This window comes from Mesocricetus auratus, unplaced genomic scaffold (genome assembly GCF_017639785.1).
Source record: "Mesocricetus auratus isolate SY011 unplaced genomic scaffold, BCM_Maur_2.0 Super-Scaffold_100011, whole genome shotgun sequence".
NCBI classification, from domain to species: domain Eukaryota; kingdom Metazoa; phylum Chordata; class Mammalia; order Rodentia; family Cricetidae; genus Mesocricetus; species Mesocricetus auratus.
In genome coordinates, this window is record NW_024429195.1 from 23,061,183 (window position 1) to 23,079,974 (window position 18,792).

The 18,792-nt window shown below is 44.7% G+C and overlaps 1 protein-coding gene across 2 annotated transcripts in view; it reads right to left on the reverse strand.

The window, feature by feature from the left end:
• Positions 1-4,197, reverse strand: part of LOC101831041 (la-related protein 1B) — a 32,955-nt gene extending 28,758 nt beyond the window's left edge. The window contains exon 1 of one of the 2 annotated variants that reach the window (XM_013113109.3): positions 3,601-4,197. In XM_013113109.3, coding sequence (XP_012968563.3) covers positions 3,601-4,102 — 502 coding nt within the window. In that variant the 5' untranslated portion in view covers positions 4,103-4,197. The remainder of the gene's footprint in view (positions 1-3,600) is intronic. The other variant, XM_021226896.2, reaches the window with a different exon arrangement.
• Between the last annotated feature and the right edge of the window lie 14,595 nt (positions 4,198-18,792).

Sequence of the window (18,792 nt, forward strand, 5' to 3'; positions counted from 1 at the left end):
TACATAATGAAATTCTTTCTCAAAACAACTCAGGGTCAAAGAATAAATATAAAATATGGGCAAAAAGTCAGTATTTTTATTTTTGTGAAATTACGCTACAAGACTGATTTTTTTACTATACAACTACAGCTACAAGCAATCGATTAACAAGTCAAAGATTGTTACTTAATGAAGGGGTTGTTAAATTACAACTATTTAACACAAGCTTAGGATAGTTTGAGAAGATCTTAGATAAGAAGTCTCAATACTAAATTCAAGATATTCCTGGGTGGGCCTAGTTTTGGCTGAAGTGTTTTATCTGGTTTCCCAGAAACAGCAATACATCACCGGAGCCATCTTAAAAGTGAGGCAACAGAGAAACCCTGCCTCAAAACACCAAAAATAAAATACAATACAAGGATTCTGCCTCACTTTTGTCTAGTCAAGAGAAAGTTAGGCTGCCGATATGGCTGGCTAAGTAGATAGAGGAGCTTGTTGACATAACTTGAGCTTGATTCCCAGAACACATATTATCTAAGAGAAATGACTTCCCCAAAGCTGTTCTCTGATCTTCACATTAAACACTGTGGCACTGCTGGGTAGTAGTGGCACATACCTTTAATCCCTGCATTTGGGAAGCAGAGGCAGGGGATCTCTGTGAGTTCCAGGCCAACCTGGTCTAAAGAGTGAGTGCCAGGACAGTCAGGTGTGTTTCACAGAGAAACCCTGTCTCTTGAAAAAAAAAAAAAAAACAAGCTAAAAAGTTGTTTTGTCACCGGGCGGTGGTGGCGCACGCCTTTAATCCCAGCACTCGGGAGGCAGAGAGGCAGGTGGATCTCTGTGAGTTCGAGGAGGGGCTGAACCGACAGCCTCCAAAACAATACAGAGAAACCCTGTCTCGTAAAGAAAGTTGTTTTGTCAAGATAAGGGAAAGGGCTGGGTGGTGGTGGTGGCGCACGCCTTTAATCCCAGCACTGGGAGGAAGAGGCAGACTGATCTCCGAGTTCCAGGTCAGCCTGGTCTACAGAGCAAGTTCCAGGACAGCCTCCAAAGCAATACAGAGAACCCTATCTCAAGAAAAAAACAAAAGTAATCAATCAAACGAACAAAAAAACAAATTGGCTCCTCCATGCCCACCATCCTGGGGCGCAGGTTTGATGGGAGAGGCTTTAGTTTGTTGCTAGCCTGGATAATTCAGAAAATGCCATACCAAACAAAACACAAATAGAAGACAAGAACCAATCCATGTCATTAATTTATAAGATCGGTAACCTTACCAAAGGTCAACTAGCTAGTTAGTAACAACTAAACTATCCCAGCCACTTCTTTCAGCAGTACATTTTTTTTGTTTTGTTTTGTTTTTGGAGACTGGGTTTCTCTGTATTGTTTTGTAGGCTGTCCTGGAACTCACTCTGTAAACCAGGCTGACCTCGAACTCAGATCTGCCTGGCTGACTCCCGAGTGCTGGGATTAAAGGCGTGCTCCATCAACGCCCGGCTCAATCTCTTATTTAGGTTACCTATTAGACACTGTGGAGGAATAGCATAGAGTCAGGGTTGCTACCCTAACATAGATCTGAAGAAAAGCATTGCTAATATTGCAGAGTGACCCCAAGAAGTAAGAATTGTCAATAAAGAAACATTGATACAACTGAAACTTGTGATTTTTTTCTTTTGTTTTTGAGACAGGGTCTCTATCCCTGGCTGTCCTAGGCTACTAGGTAGATGAGGCTGGCCTTGAACTCAGATATCTGCTTGTCACTCCCTCAAGAGTGCTGAGATTAAAGAGTGAGCCACCAGGGCAGGCTCCTTTTGATTTTGAGATCCTGGTCTGGAGTGTAATCCATGCTGACCTAAAACTCATGATCCTCCTGCTGGAATTAGAGGTACAGGTCATAATCCCAGTTAAGTGTCACTGTATTCCTAATCTAAGAAAAACTTTAGATCCCAGGCACAAGTAGGTTAAACAGTCAAATATTTTTCCAAGTAATTTGCAATTCAAATTCTTGAGGGGGGTGTAGGAAATCTGCATCTGCAGCTTGCTAAAGAACTGCCCCCCATCCCCAGCATAGGAAGAAAGAAAAAAAGAATCCCAAGTCTCTCTTTGAAAAGTTTTAAAGTCTAAAAAACTGGGTTTATAAAAACTGACTTCATATTTGGTAGTTCAATAAACACAAATCTAAACGTGGAGAGGTTAACTGTCAATAAAGCAACAAAGATTTTCTTTTCTTACTAAATTTTAGAGAGACTTGGCACAGCATGTTTTATTCAGCTCTTTCCAGCTAGGCCAGAATTATGCCAATACTAATTCAGTGGGTTTTTTTTTCCCCTTAAAAGTGCCAAAATTTAGTAAGAATTGATGGGGAGAGTCAAATGCATGTAAACCCAGCAACTGGAAGGAGGCAGTAGCAGGAGGATCCAGAGTCCCAGACCAGCCTGGGCTACTCAGATCGTGTTTCAAAAACAAATAATCAAACAACAACAACAAAAGCAGGGCGTTGTTGGCACACACCTTTAATCCCAGGAGGCCGAGGCAGGAGGATCTCTGTGAATTCGAGACCAGCCTGGTCTACAAGAGCTAGTTCCTGGCCAGCCTCCAAAGCCACAGAGAAACCCTTTCTCGGGGGAGTGAAAAAACAAAAACAAAAAACCCAGCAAACAAAATAACTAACAAACAAAAAATTAGTGAGGATTTACGTGCAAAAGCTACGAAACTAAGTTAGTCAATATTTATCTGCCCCCCTTACAGGAGAGATACAACTATCACATTTGTACAGGATTCCTTCACCGCGTTTGACCCCCACAACCCCGTAAACAAGCTCAAACCGGCTGTTCCACCGACTCTCCTCAGAACAGCGAAAACTTGCCAACAAAACAACCTCAATTTCTATAGAAAAGCCCAGTTATTTTAGTACGGGTTTTTTTCTTTTCCACTCAGCATTTCCATTCTTTTCTTTTCTTTTTTGGTCTTGAAATACTTTACTAAATTGCTCAGTCTGCCTTCGAACGCCTCATCTTCCACATCGATGGGGTTACGGGCGTGTGCTACCAAGTATAGGCCAGTATTTTCTAAACTGCAGTTGCTGCAACCCAAATAAAGCCCTGAGGGCCATATTGCATTGGTCAGCATTCGAACGCGATGGCACAACCCAATCTCTAACGCGCACGCTACCATGGGACCAGCCGTGCGATCCACAGTCTCAATCAACTGTCCTATGTCAGGCATTCTGAAACACGACCGACCGAAAATCACCTCAATGCCAGCTGCATTCAGAGCCACAACCCCCGAGCAGCCTCCTTACACTTTGCATTTCAACAGTTACTACAAGCCAGCCCAATCGAGCTCGCACTGGCACACAAATCCGCTTATTCTGACTCGCTTACACCCAGGCAAGTTCACGGAAACTTTCCCACAGTCTTCCCTGCGTCCGGGTCGCCGACACGTGAAGGCACAAGTCGAGCCGGGCCGCGGTGCCCAGTCACCCACGCCGTGCCCCTAGCCGTCAAGGAGAACCTGAGGTCCCACCTCTTCCTGTCGCTCCCTCTCCCAGATGTCCATTTATGTAAATCGGCACGTTGAATGACACCTAGGAACGCAACACCTCCCGCGGACCGCACTCACCGGCCTCTGGGGCGTCCTGAGCGGGCGGCGGCGCGCCGGTGCCCACGGGGGACAGGTGCTGCGGCAGCTTCTTGGTCCACGGGTTCCCCTTTGGCGGCGGCGGCGGCTTGTCCTCGGGGCCGCCTGCCGCAGGGTCCTCTCGGGCGTCCTCTGGAGGGTCCCGCGGTGCTGGCGGTGCTGGCGGCGGCGGTGGTGCCTCCCCGCCGAAGGGACCCCCGGGCGCGCGCGCCTTGTGTGCCAGGTGCAGCGCCAGCGGCCTCACGGGCACGGCCGCTTGCGGCACGCTGTGTCCCAGCACGAGCGCCGGCGACGGCTCTCCCCGCGCCCCCGCGCTGGTGGCGGCCGCGGCCCGCTCCTCCCTCGCCTCCTTGCCCTCCCGTTCGCCCGGCGCCGGCTGCTCCGCCCGCCGGCTCGCCGCTGCCAACAGCGCGTCCCGGTCGCCGGCCACGGCGGGCGGGTCCTCCCGGGGGGCAGCGGCGGGCACCGGGGCGCGAGCGGACATGGCCGGCCCCTGGCCCCAGCCTCCTGCCCAGTCGGGGGCCGTCCGGGTCCAGGGAGCCCGGCCGCCCCTCTCTCCACACGGGGGCACAGACCCGCTTCGGTCGTGGGACGCGGAACCCGCCCGCCGAGGCGTGCAGCGCTCGGCGTGCCGCTCCTCCCCGCCCGCCGAGCGGAGCGCTAACCGCCCGCCGCCCGGCCTCGTCGCAGCGCACGGCCGGAGCTCGCCACACGCGCCGGGCGCGCCCGAGCCGCGAGCCCTCAGCGGGCGCGGGCGACAACGCGGTGCTCCCGCCAGGCTGAAGGAGCTGTAGGGAAGCTGCCGAAGCGCGAGCGGCCTGAGCCGGTAACTGCTCCAGGGGGCGGGGAGTGCCGAGGATGAGGCAGCCGGGGGCGGAGCGTGCAGAGAGCGAGGCGGGTTAGTGGGCGGGGCGTGTCGGGGGCGAGGCGTCCAAGAGGCGGGGCGCACACCGGGAGAGGCCGGCCGGCCGGTGGGCGGGGCGTGCAGAGGGCGAGGCGTACGGAAGGCGAGGCTGCCCGGAGGACCAGCGTTCGGAAGGCGAGGTGCCCTAGGATCCTGGCGAGAACTGGAGGGCGAGTCAATATAAGGGGCAGGGCTTGCAGAGGCCGAGGTGACACAAGAGGCGGGGCATGTAGAGGGCGTGTAGGGAGCGGGGCACCCCGGAGAGTGACGTGGCTACACACCCGCTCCCCTAGTCGCCTAGCTGCGGCGACCGGGTCCTGACGAGTCCGCCCGAGTGCGGCGGGCGTGGTTTGATGTAGGCCACGCCCCAGCGGCGGCCGCGGGTGAACCTGTTACTCCCCACTCCTGCCTTCCGTGAACCAGAGACGAGGACTTTCCGCGGGGACCGGGAGGACCAGGCGATTCATTTCCGCTAAGGTGAAGCGCTGCAGGCCCTTCACGGGAGCAGCTGCTCAGGATCCCGGCAAAGTGAGGCTGTGGGCACCGCGGGCACTCCTGATCCTGAGTCCAGAAATTCCAAAGAGTGCACTAGTCCGTCCTGATTTCACCCCACAGACAACGAAATGCTTCTCGAGTGCTCTTGAGTAAAACACTTAACATTTCGCACCCTTTTCCAATTTTTAACTTTTTAGTGGGCTTTGATGATTTCAGACAGGGTCTTTCATAGCAAGTTGATCTTGAATTCAAGGCTGGCCTTGAGCTTTCTTTTTTGCTTTTTTGAGAGAGCGGTCCAAGTCCGGGCTGACCTGGAAGCCACCGACTAGACTGGTTTTGAACTCAAGAATGTGCCTGCTAGAATGACCACACGTCGACTGGTCTTGAATTTTTTTTTTAAAGATTCTTGGGAGGATGAGGGAGCTGGGATTGACATGTCAAACAAGCTTGTTTCTAATTTAAATAAAAATTAAAAGAAAAGAAAAAAAGATTTATTCTTTGAGGTTTTCCTGGCTTTTCGTCCCTGGGGCTGGTATTAAAGGCATAAGGACCACATCCAGCAGGCTTTGAACACTCACACTCCATTTCGAAGATTTATTCTATTTTTAGAACCACCTGCCTCTGCCTCACAAATGGTGGGATTAAAGGAGAGCACAGCCTCGCCCAGCATGAATTATTCTATTTTTAATTATACGAGTGTGTGTGTCAGAGAGAGAGAGAGAGAGAGAGAGAGAGAGAGAGAGAGAGAGAGAGAGAGAGAGAGAGAGAGAGAGAGAGAGAGACAGAGACAGAAAGAGAGAGAGAGAGAGAGGACAGAGACAGAGAGAGAGAGAGAGAGAGAGAGAGAGAGAGAGAGAGAGAGAGAGAGAGAGAGAGAGAGAGGGTGCTTGTGCCCTGATTCACCAGAGCTATCGGATCCTCCTTAAGCTAGAGATAACAGGCTGTTGTGAACTACCCAGTATGGTACTGGGAAAGGAAACTAGTGCTCTTAATCTTCAAGCTGTGTCCCCAGCCCCTAACCTTGGACAATGACCATGACTCTACCTCCCAAGTGCTGACATTAGGGGAGGTGAGCCATCACTTCAGTTTATTACCGATCCTTAATTTATGGAATTAGCACTTGATCACAACTTAAATATATTCCTAACTTTTCTTCCCTACAGTGGATATTAAAATAGTGCAGGTTTTGGTAAACCTAATAAGACCTTTCTGCTTAGCACTGAAATTTGATTTAAAGTAATATTGGCTGCACATACTGTTCTTATGACTTAATAAAGTTATATTCTGGTGCCCAGTCATCGTTGAGAGCATGTTCCTACTGGTGAAATGTTTTTCTCCACCTCATGCCGCCCCCAACCACGTTAAATACTGTACTTATCATTTCGTGTATTACATCTGCTATAAACAGTAAGGCTTTTCTTGTTTTCTACACGGAAATCTCTAGCTTACCTGACCCTAAGCATCCTCCTGAAACAATGAGGACTGTACTTCCATTTCTATTGCCCAATGCCAACGTTAGAGCGCTATTCCTGGTGGTGCTTTAAATTTTAACTTCCAACTAGCTAGCTGTGCTTGTTATAAGTGATTTTTTGTGTTTAAAAGTCTTGTTAGGAAATACATAACTCTTATACACAATTGTACCAACAGATGCCAGTCAGTGTGACTCTGAACACATTCTATTCATTTTTACCATTCTGCTTGTTCAAGTACACAGTTTTTGAGTTGTTGCAGGAAAAGGAAATGGCATGGTGTGTGTGTGTGTGTGTGTGTGTGTGTGTCTGTGTCTGTGTGTATGCACACGCACACACACACCCATGTATATGAAGGTCAGAGGAACACCAGGCAGCATCTACCTATTTGTTTGTTTTTGTTTATTTATAGGTGAGTTCTCTCACTGGCTTAAACTGGAGTAGGCTAGGCCAGCAGTTCAGAGAGTCTGTGCTTCCCTAGTGCCACCATGCTTGTCGCCCTCCCCAAATGGGTTCTGGACAGTAAACTCAAATCCTCACAAGTACTTTCCCAAGTTCTTGCCCTAGCTCTGTGTTGTCACAGACTTGCCATGTGGTGGTGGCACATGCCTGCCTTCAATCGCAGCTCTCAGGAGGCAGGGGCAGGTGGATCTCTGGGAGATCGAGGCCAGCCTGATTTACAGAGCTAATTCCAGGACAGCTAGGGCTACAGAGAAACCCTGTCTCAAAAAAAAAAAAAAAAAAAAAAAAAAAAAAAGAGTCACAGACTTCTCAAGCCAAGGTGAAGGATGATCAAGAAACAATGTCTCTAGGAAACAGAATTTGCTTTGGAGGGCAGTTGTTGTCTCAGGGACTCTAGAATGTAGTGGTAGGACTTAAAAGATTTATAATGCATTGCTGTTGCACATGACAGGAGCTGGTTGTCTTTTTTAGATATCTATCATCTATCATCTACCTATTTATTTATCTAGGTTTTTTGAGACAAAAGTTTTTTCTGTGTAGCCTTGGCTATCCTGGAACTTGCTCTGTAAACCTGAGTGACCTTGAATTCATAGAGAGCCACCTGCCTCTGCCTCCCAAGTGCTAGGATTAAAGGTGTGGGCCTCCACAGACCAGCTGCAACTGCTTCTTTAATTTTTTTTTAAGATTTATTTATTATGTAGTGTCCTGTATGCATGTATCCCCTGAAGACCAGAAAAGGGCACCAGATCTCATTACAGATGGATGTGAGCCACCATGTGGCTGCTGGGAATGGAACTCAGGACCTCTGGAAAAGCAGCCAGTGCTCTGACCTCTGAGCCACAACTGCTTTTTGCAACCTGCTTCTTTTTGTCCCTTCATATTCACTCTAGTCCTTCATTCTTTTTATTTGTTTTGTGTTTTGTTTTTGAAGAGCAGGCAAGCAAGGTTTTATTAAGAAGTGGAGTCAATAGGTACCTGGGAAGGGTCTGAAAAAAGGGTTGTTCTGTGTTTTGGTCGGTTGATTTGTACTTTTTGTTTTATTTTGGTTTGTTTCAACTGAGTCTCATTAGGTAGCCCAGCCTGGCCCGGAACTTGCTGTGTGGCCTGGGCTGACTTGAAATTTACAGTCTCTCAGGCTTAGCCTCCCAAGCGCTACCTGGAGATGCAATCCTCTGCCGCCACACTTGGCGAACGCACTCCCGGTTCTGACCTTGTACCACAGAAGTCTAAGCTCCCTAGATGGTAGCAGTTTACAGTCTTCCCCTCCAGTATCTGAACAGTAGAAAGGTCTGAAGACAGGGAAGTTGACAGTTCTCATTCCTAAAGGTAGACCACCAAAGGCTGTCCGCAGAGCTTTCTCTCTAAGGGGCCTCTGTATTCTTACCTTTGTCCCTTTAGGTGTCAGGATAATAGCATCAGCCCTCGGGGTGATCTGCTATCCCCTGTTGATTTCCCAGAAGATTGCTTATTCCTCTGTAAATGGTCCTTTTAACAACTTCAAATTATGAATTTTGAGTATTCCGGTTACTGACATATGTTAGTGGTACCCTAGATGACCCAATAAGGCATTGATAACTTCCCTTTTGTTCCTTGACTTTTCCTTTATAGCTGGTATATAGCTTATACCAGGTGCTCCCTCTGATTCCTATTTCAGAATCACAGAGGAGCCGGGCAAGGTAGGGTGTTAGACACTTGTAATGTAATCTCAGCTACTCAAGGGGCATGGGAGGGTCACTTAAACCCAGAATTTGGAGGTCAGCATGAGCAAACAGGGAGATCTCAATGTTCAACACCATGGTAGGGTAAAAGTCAGGTACAGTGTGCTAAGTAAACAGTTTGCCATTGAGTTATTACTTCAGCCCAATTTTTCTACTCAGAGTAAATGAGTCACTAGCTAATCTATGAAATATTTGTCATTGAGTAGGGATTATTTGTCCTACCCTAGAGCAACAGGTTATTTGGTTCAAAACTCTGCTATCAAGGCAAATGGGTGGAGAATGAAAGAGAGCTCTCCTGTGAGTGTGGGAGAGGAAGCATCCCTTATTAACTTTTGAGACAGACTCGCGCAGCCCAGACTGGCATTGAATTCTTTATATACCTGGGGATTCCCAAGTGCTGGGACTACAGGCCTGTGTTACTACAGGCCTGTGTCACTACACTCAGCTAAAGGCCTTAGTGAATAGCAGCCACCTTCTAGCTTAAAATTTAGGAGACACACTTGCACGTCCCTTTCCGTAGCTAGTTCATTCACCAACAGGAAGCTGTCAGCAGTGTTTGAGGCTCTCACTAACTCTTACTGGATTTTGGATTATTGAATCCATGTACTCCGTCCTCCACTGCTCAGCTTCCTCCATGACGCTGTCACCCTTCCATAATGGTCTCAGCCTGTTTACTGGACTCTCTGCCTCCACTAAAGCCCATTTCATAGTTATTGTGAGGATTACATAGATAAATGGAAAATGTAGGCAGGCAGCTGGGTGGTGGTGGCGCACGCCTTTAATCCTAGCACTCAGGAGGCAGAGGCAGGTGGATCTCTGTGAGTTTGAGAACAGCCTGGTCTACAAGATCTAGTTCCAGGACAGCCTCTAAAGCCACAGAGAAGCACTGTCTCAAAAAAACAACAACAAGATATGTAGGCAGGGATATTAAATTACTTGAGATCACCCCCACCCTTTAATGTAATGAGAATTTAGAATCCAGAGAACATAAGGTTGTCTCTTGAGAATGGTCCTTTGGGCCTTAAGAGTTATGAAACATAGAATAATTTGTATACAACCTTGATGACTGGATTGTTCAAATAAGCCTTTGGAAGAGAAGTCCTGTTTTTCCTGTTTGGAGTCTGCGAACAAGCCCTCAGATGATTGGTTGAGCCTGCTCCCTACACCACTCCCCTGCTCTTTCAGGACATTTGCTCCCATGAGAATGTTAAGGACCTCTGCTATTAACAGGTTAAGGTTAGCAAAGGCCCAAAGTTCCTGGAGTCTTCTTGGATGCTGGAGACATTTCAATAACTGCATTAGGAAGAGTGAATGTTGGAGACCTACAAATCCAAGGAGAAAATGAAATGGAACCCAAAGATTCTTTTACCTTCCTACAAAATTGTCACTTTAAAGGTAAATGATTTTCTTAAGGAAGATATGATGAATCCTTGCTTCACATTGCAGGATTGTAGGCCTTTAGCCTTGTCTAAGTTAATAGATTGCAGTAATGTTTCCTATTTTCTCTAACCTAGAAGAGAAGGGGCAGTGCTGATGAGTATCTGTTAGGCTTTGTCTTCTTCCGGCTTAATCCTTAAAGCAGAAACAGTGCCTCCAGAGCACCTCTACAGCAGGCAATCCAGCACTAAGAGGCTGAGATAGAGCCATGTGCTTAAGGCCAACCTGGGCTACAGTGAGTGCCATTCCTATCTGGGCTGTAGAAGGAAACCTGAACAAAGAGTAGGCTTAGCAGTTAGGAGCACTTGTTTTGTTGTTGTTATTTTGTTTTGTTTGAGTTTTTCAAGATAGAGTTTCTCTATGTTCCATCCCTGACTGTCCTGGAACTCACAAAGATGCACCTGCCTCTGCCTCCCGAGTGCTGGGATTAAAGGTCAGTGCCACCACTGCAGGCTAAGAGCACTTGTTGATCTCACAGAGGACTATGGTTTGGTTTCCGGTAATGTGAGACCAAAGCAGGAAAAATGTACCTTACGGGTTAGAAGTTCTGTTTTCAGTAAGTTTCTGCTTGTTCTGTGTTTGTTTGCTCTATCTGCACTGGATGTGCTTGCTCACATGTAGGCATGAGGTATATGGGTAGGAAATCTGTCAAGAAGCAATGCACTCTTGCCCGACTGGATGTAGGTAGGAGGTACGTAGGCAGGAAATACATCAGGATATATGCTTGCCTCTGATTGGACCTGATGGGAGATACGGTGGCCTTGTTGGGTTACCTTCTTAAGCCTCTGGCATTTCCATTTTCTGGAAACTCAGAAATGGACCTGCCAGAAATTTCAAAAAACCTGACAGTATTTTATTATTCTGTGAGTTCAAGACCAGCCTGATCTACAAAGAGAAACCCTGTCTTGAAAAAATAAAAATAAAAAAGCCAAAGTGTCTTAGCTAAGAATTTCTAGGCTGGCCGGGCGGTGGTGGTGGTGCACGCCTTTAATCCCAGCACTTGGAAGGCAGAGGCAGGTGGATCTCTGTGAGTTTGAGACTAAGCCTGATCTTCTGAGCCAGTTCCAGGACAGGCTCCAAAACAATACAGAGAAACCCTGTCTCGAAACACCAAAAAAAAAAAAAAAAAAAAAAAAAAAAAAAGAATTTCTATCTGCCTCTTCTTTTCATACTTGGTGTCTTTCTTTCTGTCAGGTTTTTTGAGACAGGGTTTCATGTAATCTTAAATTTCCTCGAACTCCTGGTCCTCACACTTCCACATTCCATGTCTTTTCTCTTCTAAAAATAATCTTTGGGGCTGGAAAGAAGGCTTGGCTGTTAAGAGTGCATCTGCTCTCGCAGAAGACCAGAACTTGGTTCTCCGCACCCTCATCAGGGGGTTCACAGTTACCTGGACATTCTGCTCTGGCCTCCACTGGCATCTTCACTCATGAGCACATACCCCCATAAAAGCAAACCTTTAAAGATAATACCTGAGAGACAGGAGAGACAGCTCAGCAGGAGAGCATTCATTACACTTGCAGAAGAACTGGGTTTAGTTTCCAGTACCCTCATGGTGGTTAACACCTCTCTGTAACTCTACTGCCAAGGGATCTAATGCGTCCTTCTGACCTCTGCGGGAACCAGACAAATGTGGTGCACAAGCATGCAGGCAAAATACCCATACACATGGGAAGAATTCTTTTTTTTTTTTTCTTCGAGACAGGCTTTCTCTGTATTGTTTTGGAGGCTGTCCTGGAACTCTCTTGGTAGACCAGGCTGGTCTCAAACTCAGAGATCCTCCTGCCTCTGCCTCCCGAGTGCTGGGATTAAAGGCGTGCGCCATCAACGCCCAGTAAGAATTCTCTTTTTTAAAAACTTACAATAACACAAATGATGTTAATATTTATTTTTTTAAAATATTCTAATAACTAGTAAGTGCCGGGCGTTGGTGGCCCACGCCTTTAATCCCAGCACTCGGGAGGCAGAGGCAGGCGGATCTCTGTGAGTTCGAGGCCAGCCTGGTCTACAAAGTGAGTTCCAGGACAGCCTCCAAAGCCACAGAGAAACCCTGTCTCGAAAAACCAAAAAAAAAAAAAAAATTTCCTAATAACTAGTAAGTGCAGAAAAGCAGAACTTTTCTCTTTTCCAGTTCTGAAGGAACACTTATCTTTTAGATTTATTTTCTGTATGTGGGTATTTTGTCTACATGTATGTATGTGTACATGTATGCATGTGTACCACATGTGTGCCTGGTGCCCACAGAGGGCATCAGATTCCCTAGAATTGGAATTATGAATGATTGTGAGCCACCATGTGGGTGATGAAAATTGAACCTGGGTCCTGTATAAAAACAAGTGCTCTTGACTTCTGATCCAAGTCTCCAGCCTAAAAGAACAGGTATTAGTGTCTTGAGACAGGTTCTCCTTGTATGTCTCAGGCTGGACTCAAACTGGGGAGCTTCCTGCCTTATCTGTCAGTGCTGAGACTACCTACTGTTCTCGACTCTGATGGCCTAATCTAATTACTATTAATTTGCCTATAGAGAAGTGAGTGAAGTCTAGAGTTGAGTTCACTTTTACATTTAATGTTTTCTATTTTACTGATCATTGTGGGTATGTGTGAGAGAGATGCTTGCAGGTATGCATGTGTCACAGCATACATGTGGAGGTCCAGGGACAACATGAGGAGTCAGCTCTTTCCTTCTACCTTTATACGAATATCAAGGGTTAAACTCAGGTAGTCAGGCTTGCATGGCAAGCATGATTACCTGCTGAGCCATGTTGATGCCTCTTTGATGCTTGTTTTTGACATTTTCATCAAGCCTTAGGTGGCTATTGTGTGGATTTCTGGATCTTCTATTCTAGTGATTTATGTGTTGTTTTTGTTACTATGTTTCTGTAGAATAACTTGAAGTTAGGTTATGATGTCTACAGTATTGTTCTTTCTGCCTTTGGTTACTTTGGCTACTGTGGGTGTTTTGTGAGTTCATATGCATTTTGTGGGTTTTTTAATGTGTGAGATATCATTGAAATTTTGGTAGGAATTATATTGGGTTGTAGCTGCATTTAACTTCTTTAATTAAGTTTATTCATAGGTTTCATTTTTTAATATTATTAGTGAACTATATTTTCTTCTGGTTTCATTCTGAAAGCTCATTATTTATGAACAGAAAGGTTTTTTATTTAATTTTATTTGTGTGTGTGTGTGTGTGTGTGTGTGTGTGTGTGTGTGTGTGTGCGCGCGCGCTTGCTTGCTTGCTTGTAAAGGCCAAAAGAGGATGCCTCAAGTCTTTATCACATTCTGTATTATTCCTTTGAGAGTCTCTCACTGAAGAACCCAGAGGTAGTCTGGTGGCCATCAAGCTTCAATGAACTGTCTCTTCCCTACATTGTGCTTAGAGTTACAGGTATTCTTACAGCCATACACAGTTTTTGACATGGATGTTGGCATAAGAGCTTGGGTCCTTGTACTTGCATAGAAATAACTCTAACGCAGAACTATCTCTCCAGCCATGAATGTAATTTTGGTATGTAGTGAAATGCACTAATATTAGGAAGATCTGCCATGACCCTGTGACCTAGTATTTTCTAAATGATGAAAAGTTACAAAGTCATAGATGGGAAAGTAAAGGAAGGGCCTCTGGCTTTTCTTATGCAAATATTTCACCTTTAATATATTTGTTATTACTTTTTATATTCCAATTCAAGTTCCCCCTCCCTCCTCTCTTTCTACCCTATCCCCATCTGCTCCACTGAGAGGATAAGGTATCCCACAGGCAGGAAGTCTACTAAGTCTGCCCCATCATCTCGCTGAGGCAGGACCAAGGCACCTCTCTACCCCCACACCCATTTCTAGGTTGGGCAAGGTATCTCTCCATATAGAATGGGCTCCACTAGGTCAATTTGTGCATTAGTGTTAGATCTTGGAACCACTGCCAGTGGCCTCATATATTGTCCCAGTCACACCACTGTCACCTATATTAAGGGAGTCTAATTCGGTCTTATGCAGGTTCCCCATTTGTCAGACCTGAGTCAGTGATCTCTCACTAGCTCGGGTCAGCTGATTCTGTGGGTTTTCCCCATCATGTTCTCGACTCCTTTGTTCCTATTATTTCTCCTCCCTCACTTCGATTCCAGGAGCTTGGCCCAGTGGTTAGCTGTGGATTTCTGCATTTGCTTCCATCTGTTTCTGGAAGAGGGTTTCATTATTATTATTTTGAAGTGGGGGATAAAACGCAGATCCTCACAAATGCTAGCACTCTATCACTAAACTACAACTCTAGCCCAACTGTGGTTTGTTTTTATTAAATGGCCCTTGAAGGGGAATAGCTGTATTACTGGATAGCAGCTTCCATTTCACGGAGATGGATGACACACAGCAGTGTAAAGGTGGTAGACAGGATACAAGTCAGCACTGCATGGGTTACCTGGTCTGGGCATTGGCACACTATGGACCTGGCCTAATCCTGTGCACCCCACATGGTTCCCCAGCCCCCACTCCACCCCACTGGTTTGGGTATTGAACCCAGGTCTTGAGCATGCTAGGAAAGCACTCTAAAGGTGAAAAGAATATTTTGTAATACATGAAAATCATGAAATTCAAATTTCTGTTCCAAAAGTAAAATATTACTCATTTCTGTATGTTCTGTGGCTGCTTTACACAGTATTGAGGAGTCACAATAGAAACCATGTGGTTCTGTCATCCCTTTATGTTATTGCAACAGGGCAGGCATGGAGAGCAATGGAGTGGAATTCCATAAACACCCTCCAAAGGGTCCAACTAGAAGCATTTGCTCCAGACACTCAGGAGGCATAGGCAGGCAGATCTCTCTGAGTAAAATTAAATAAAATGAAAGCATTTGCCTCTGGATCATCACTAGCTTTTGGCAGTATCTAGCTGCAGACATCCTCAGAGCAAATTTATGCAAGATGTCCTGGTGGAAGAGCCTTGACACATGAATATTTGCAAAAGATTCTGATGATAGGGAACAAATTACGTCAATTATCTCCTTCGAAAAAAGAATCCTACTCTCAGTTCAGCATAGTGCACACACCTTTAATCCCAATGTTCAGGAGGCAGAGGCAGGTGGACCTCTGAATTCAAGGCCAGCCTGGGCTACACAGTGAACTTGTCTTAAAATAATTTAAGACGAAATAATAATAATATATATTATCTAATAATATATAAATATGTATTATATGTTAATTATAGCATATATGTTTAATAATGTTAACAGATAATGTACATTTATTATTATTGTTTTTTGTTTTTCTTTTTTTTGAGACAGGGTTTTGCTGTGTAGCCATGGATGTCATGGAAATTGTTCTGTACACCAGGCTGGCCTCCAACTCAGAAATGCACTTGCTTTATCCTCTAGAACACTGGGATTAAAGACAACCACCACACCATGTGGCTCAATTATATTTATTTGTATAGTGTGTATGTGTGCCCATGATTGCAAGTGCAGATACATACCAATGGTACAGATGTGAAATCAGCCCAGCTGGCTTTGAACTTTCTTTCCTCCTGCCCTCAACCTCTCCAGGGTTGGGATTACAGATATGAACAATCACAAAAAAACAAAGGAACAAACAAACATTTCTATGGCAACCTTTGTCCAGGATCCTATTTCCCCAGACTAAGTAATGGAATCCTTTGGCTGACACCTTGAAGTTTTGTTTGCATTGCGTTTACTATTTTGAACATAATCACACCCAAGTTAAACAACACATGGTATGTCAGAATGCTTATTCGCCTGGGATCACATGGAGCAAACCTGATTCTGAAGAGATACTAAGGTACCCTTACTTATTTCTGCCTTACCACATGGGTACAAAATATCTAAGGACAAACAAATACAACTAACTCATGAATCAAATGAATGGACACATGAATCAAGTGCTTCTGGTAGTCGCAATGATACCTCTTAAAAAATACAAAACAAATAACTTCCAAAATAGATTTTTATTATGAAATATAAAATTTGGAAATATTTTTAAAATTCAGTTATAATGTTAATATTTATAAGCAAAAGCACCACATTAAAAATACATTGATAAAATGATCTAATTATAACACTGGCAAATCATGAAGTCTAACTATAGAACTACATCAGGGGTCTTTAGAGCTGAATGGAAAGTAGAGAGTAGTAGTTACACATAAGAAGTCCACTGGCAGAATTGGGAATGTACACCTACTATGTACACCAAATAAAACTGGGTCAAACTGGCTTGTGAGGACTAGTTCCCTGCAACTCTGGTCTGAATGAATCTGTAGTATTTTATATAGCTAATCCACAAAGTGGCAGGAAATTGGCAGGCAGGACTTCTTTGATAATATATTAATTTCTCAAAGAATATAAATAATGTGTTTGTACCTAAGCTACTATTTTGCAGAGTGGGTTTAAAGAAATGTGAAAAAAAGGCATTTTTCTCTCTGAATTAATCAGTTTAGGCAGTTTTGTGAATGATGGATGAAAATGAATTTATTTATTTAAAGCAGGTAGCCCTGGGTGATCTGGAATATACTATGCAGACCACACTATCCTGGAACTTGTGACTGATCCTCTGCCTCTGCCTCCCAAGTGCTAGAATCACAGGCATGTACTGCCAGTGACACACAATTCTTTTTTTTCTTTTCAGATAAGGTTTCTCTCTGGAGCCCTGACTGCCCTGGAACTCGATTGGTAGACCAGGTTGGCACTGAACTCTGCCTACAGTGCTGGGATTAAAGGTGTGTGCCACCATGCCCAGTTCTGCAGCCAGTTCCTAAAAGATAAAAATTGTAAAATAGTCTAAGAATTAGTTAAAATATCAGAGTTTCATTATTTTACTAGTAGAAAAAACTACATACAAGGAATTTTTAAATAAGAAATGCTTATGTGAAGAAGAAAGTATTTCTATCAGTATATGTATGATAGTAGAATCCATTTAATCTGTTTTTGTTGTTGGTGTTCTCTGTGTAGCCCTGGCTGTCCTGGAATTCACTCTGTAGACCAGGTTGGCCTCCAACTCAGATAGTCACCTGTCTCTGCATCCAAAGCACTGACTGGCATTAAAGGTGTACACAGATCAGGCTTTATTCGGTTTTGTTGTTGTTGTTTTTGTTTTGTTTTTGAGACAGGGTTTCTCTGTGTAGCTTTGGTGCTTGTCCTGGAACTTGCTCTTGTAGACCAGGCTGGCCTTAAATTCACAGAGATCTACATGCCTCTGCCTCCCAAGTGCTGGGATTAAAGGTGTGTGCTACCAAAACCCGGCTCAGGATTTATTCTTAAGGATCATTTTGAACTTGAAGTCAAAAGCAAAGTTCTAGTCTGAATATATAAAATCGCTGTAGCTCTAACAGCTGCACTGTAATGTTATGTGGAAGTAGTATCCAAGAAGCTACTACTGTGTCATCAATGACTTCACAGTGAAAATGTTTAGATACTTCTCAGGGATTTTGGTGACCGAGACATTAGAATGGCACAGCTTCTTTACAAAACTGCCAAAGGCATGTCACAATCCACATATCCTCACTAGACCAGCAAGACCTAGTTTAAATTTAACGGCAATGCAGATTTCAAATATAAACACATTTTTTTGTTTGTTTGTTTCTTGAGACAGGGTTTCTCTGTGGCTTTGGAGGCTGTCCTGGTACTAGCTCTTGTAGACCAGGCTGGTCTCAAACTCACAGAGATCCACCTGCCTCTGCCTGCCTCTGCCTCCCAAGTGCTGGGATTAAAGGCGTGCACTACCAATGCCTGGCCAAATATAAACACATTTTAAACATTACCTTCTAAACATTTTAGCTCAGAGAAATTTAGTGTCAACACAAAATATCTATCCATATAATTCCCATTTTAAAAAGTTAGCAGGCTATAAAATCTCAATTATTTCTGTACAATTTCATATGTGGCTATTAAGTTCTGAAATTAAAAAGTCAAAGCTGCTAACTCAGTCTTTTGTTTGTTTGTTTTTTGAGACAGTGTTTCTCTTTACTGTTTTGGAGTTTGTCCTGGAACTCTCTCTGTAGACCAGGCTGGCCTCGAACTCACAGAGATCCGCCTGCCTCTGCCTCCCGAGTGCTGGGATTAAAGGAGTGCCTCACCAACACCCGGCTCTAACTCAGTCTTCAAGCAACTGAAGGACCAGGTGTTTAAGAAATGCCTGGCAGAATCCACCATCAAGTGCAAAGTTCTTCTATCATATCCATTTTTCAAACAAACCTCTCTTAAGTAGAAGAAACATGTTTGACTCCCATCCCCAAACACGTTCAGGTTTTCTTTTTGTTTGCCAGTACTGCGGAGTGGCCTCAGAGCCTTCATAGGGTGGGCAAGCACAGTCCCAGCCCTGGCACTTTTTCTGATGGAATCTTTGATAAAAATTTAAAGCATATTCTATCTAAATTTTAGTTGTATATTTCAGCATTCAGTTTAATTATTAAAAGCACTACAAAACAGTAAGGATTTTTGTTTTGTACTGTTGTGTTATTTTTTGAGATAGTCTTATCATGTAGCTTTGGCAGGCCTGCAACTTACTATATAGATCAGACTGGCCTTGAACTCAATGGAGATCTGTCTGTCCCTGTCTCCTACCTGCTGGGATTAAAGGCATAAGCTATCATTCCAGGCATATGTTTTAAGACAGGGTTCCTGTAGCTCAGGCTGGCCTCAAATTTCTTTCTTTCTTTTTTTTTTTTTTTTTTTTTTTTGGTTTTTTCGAGACAG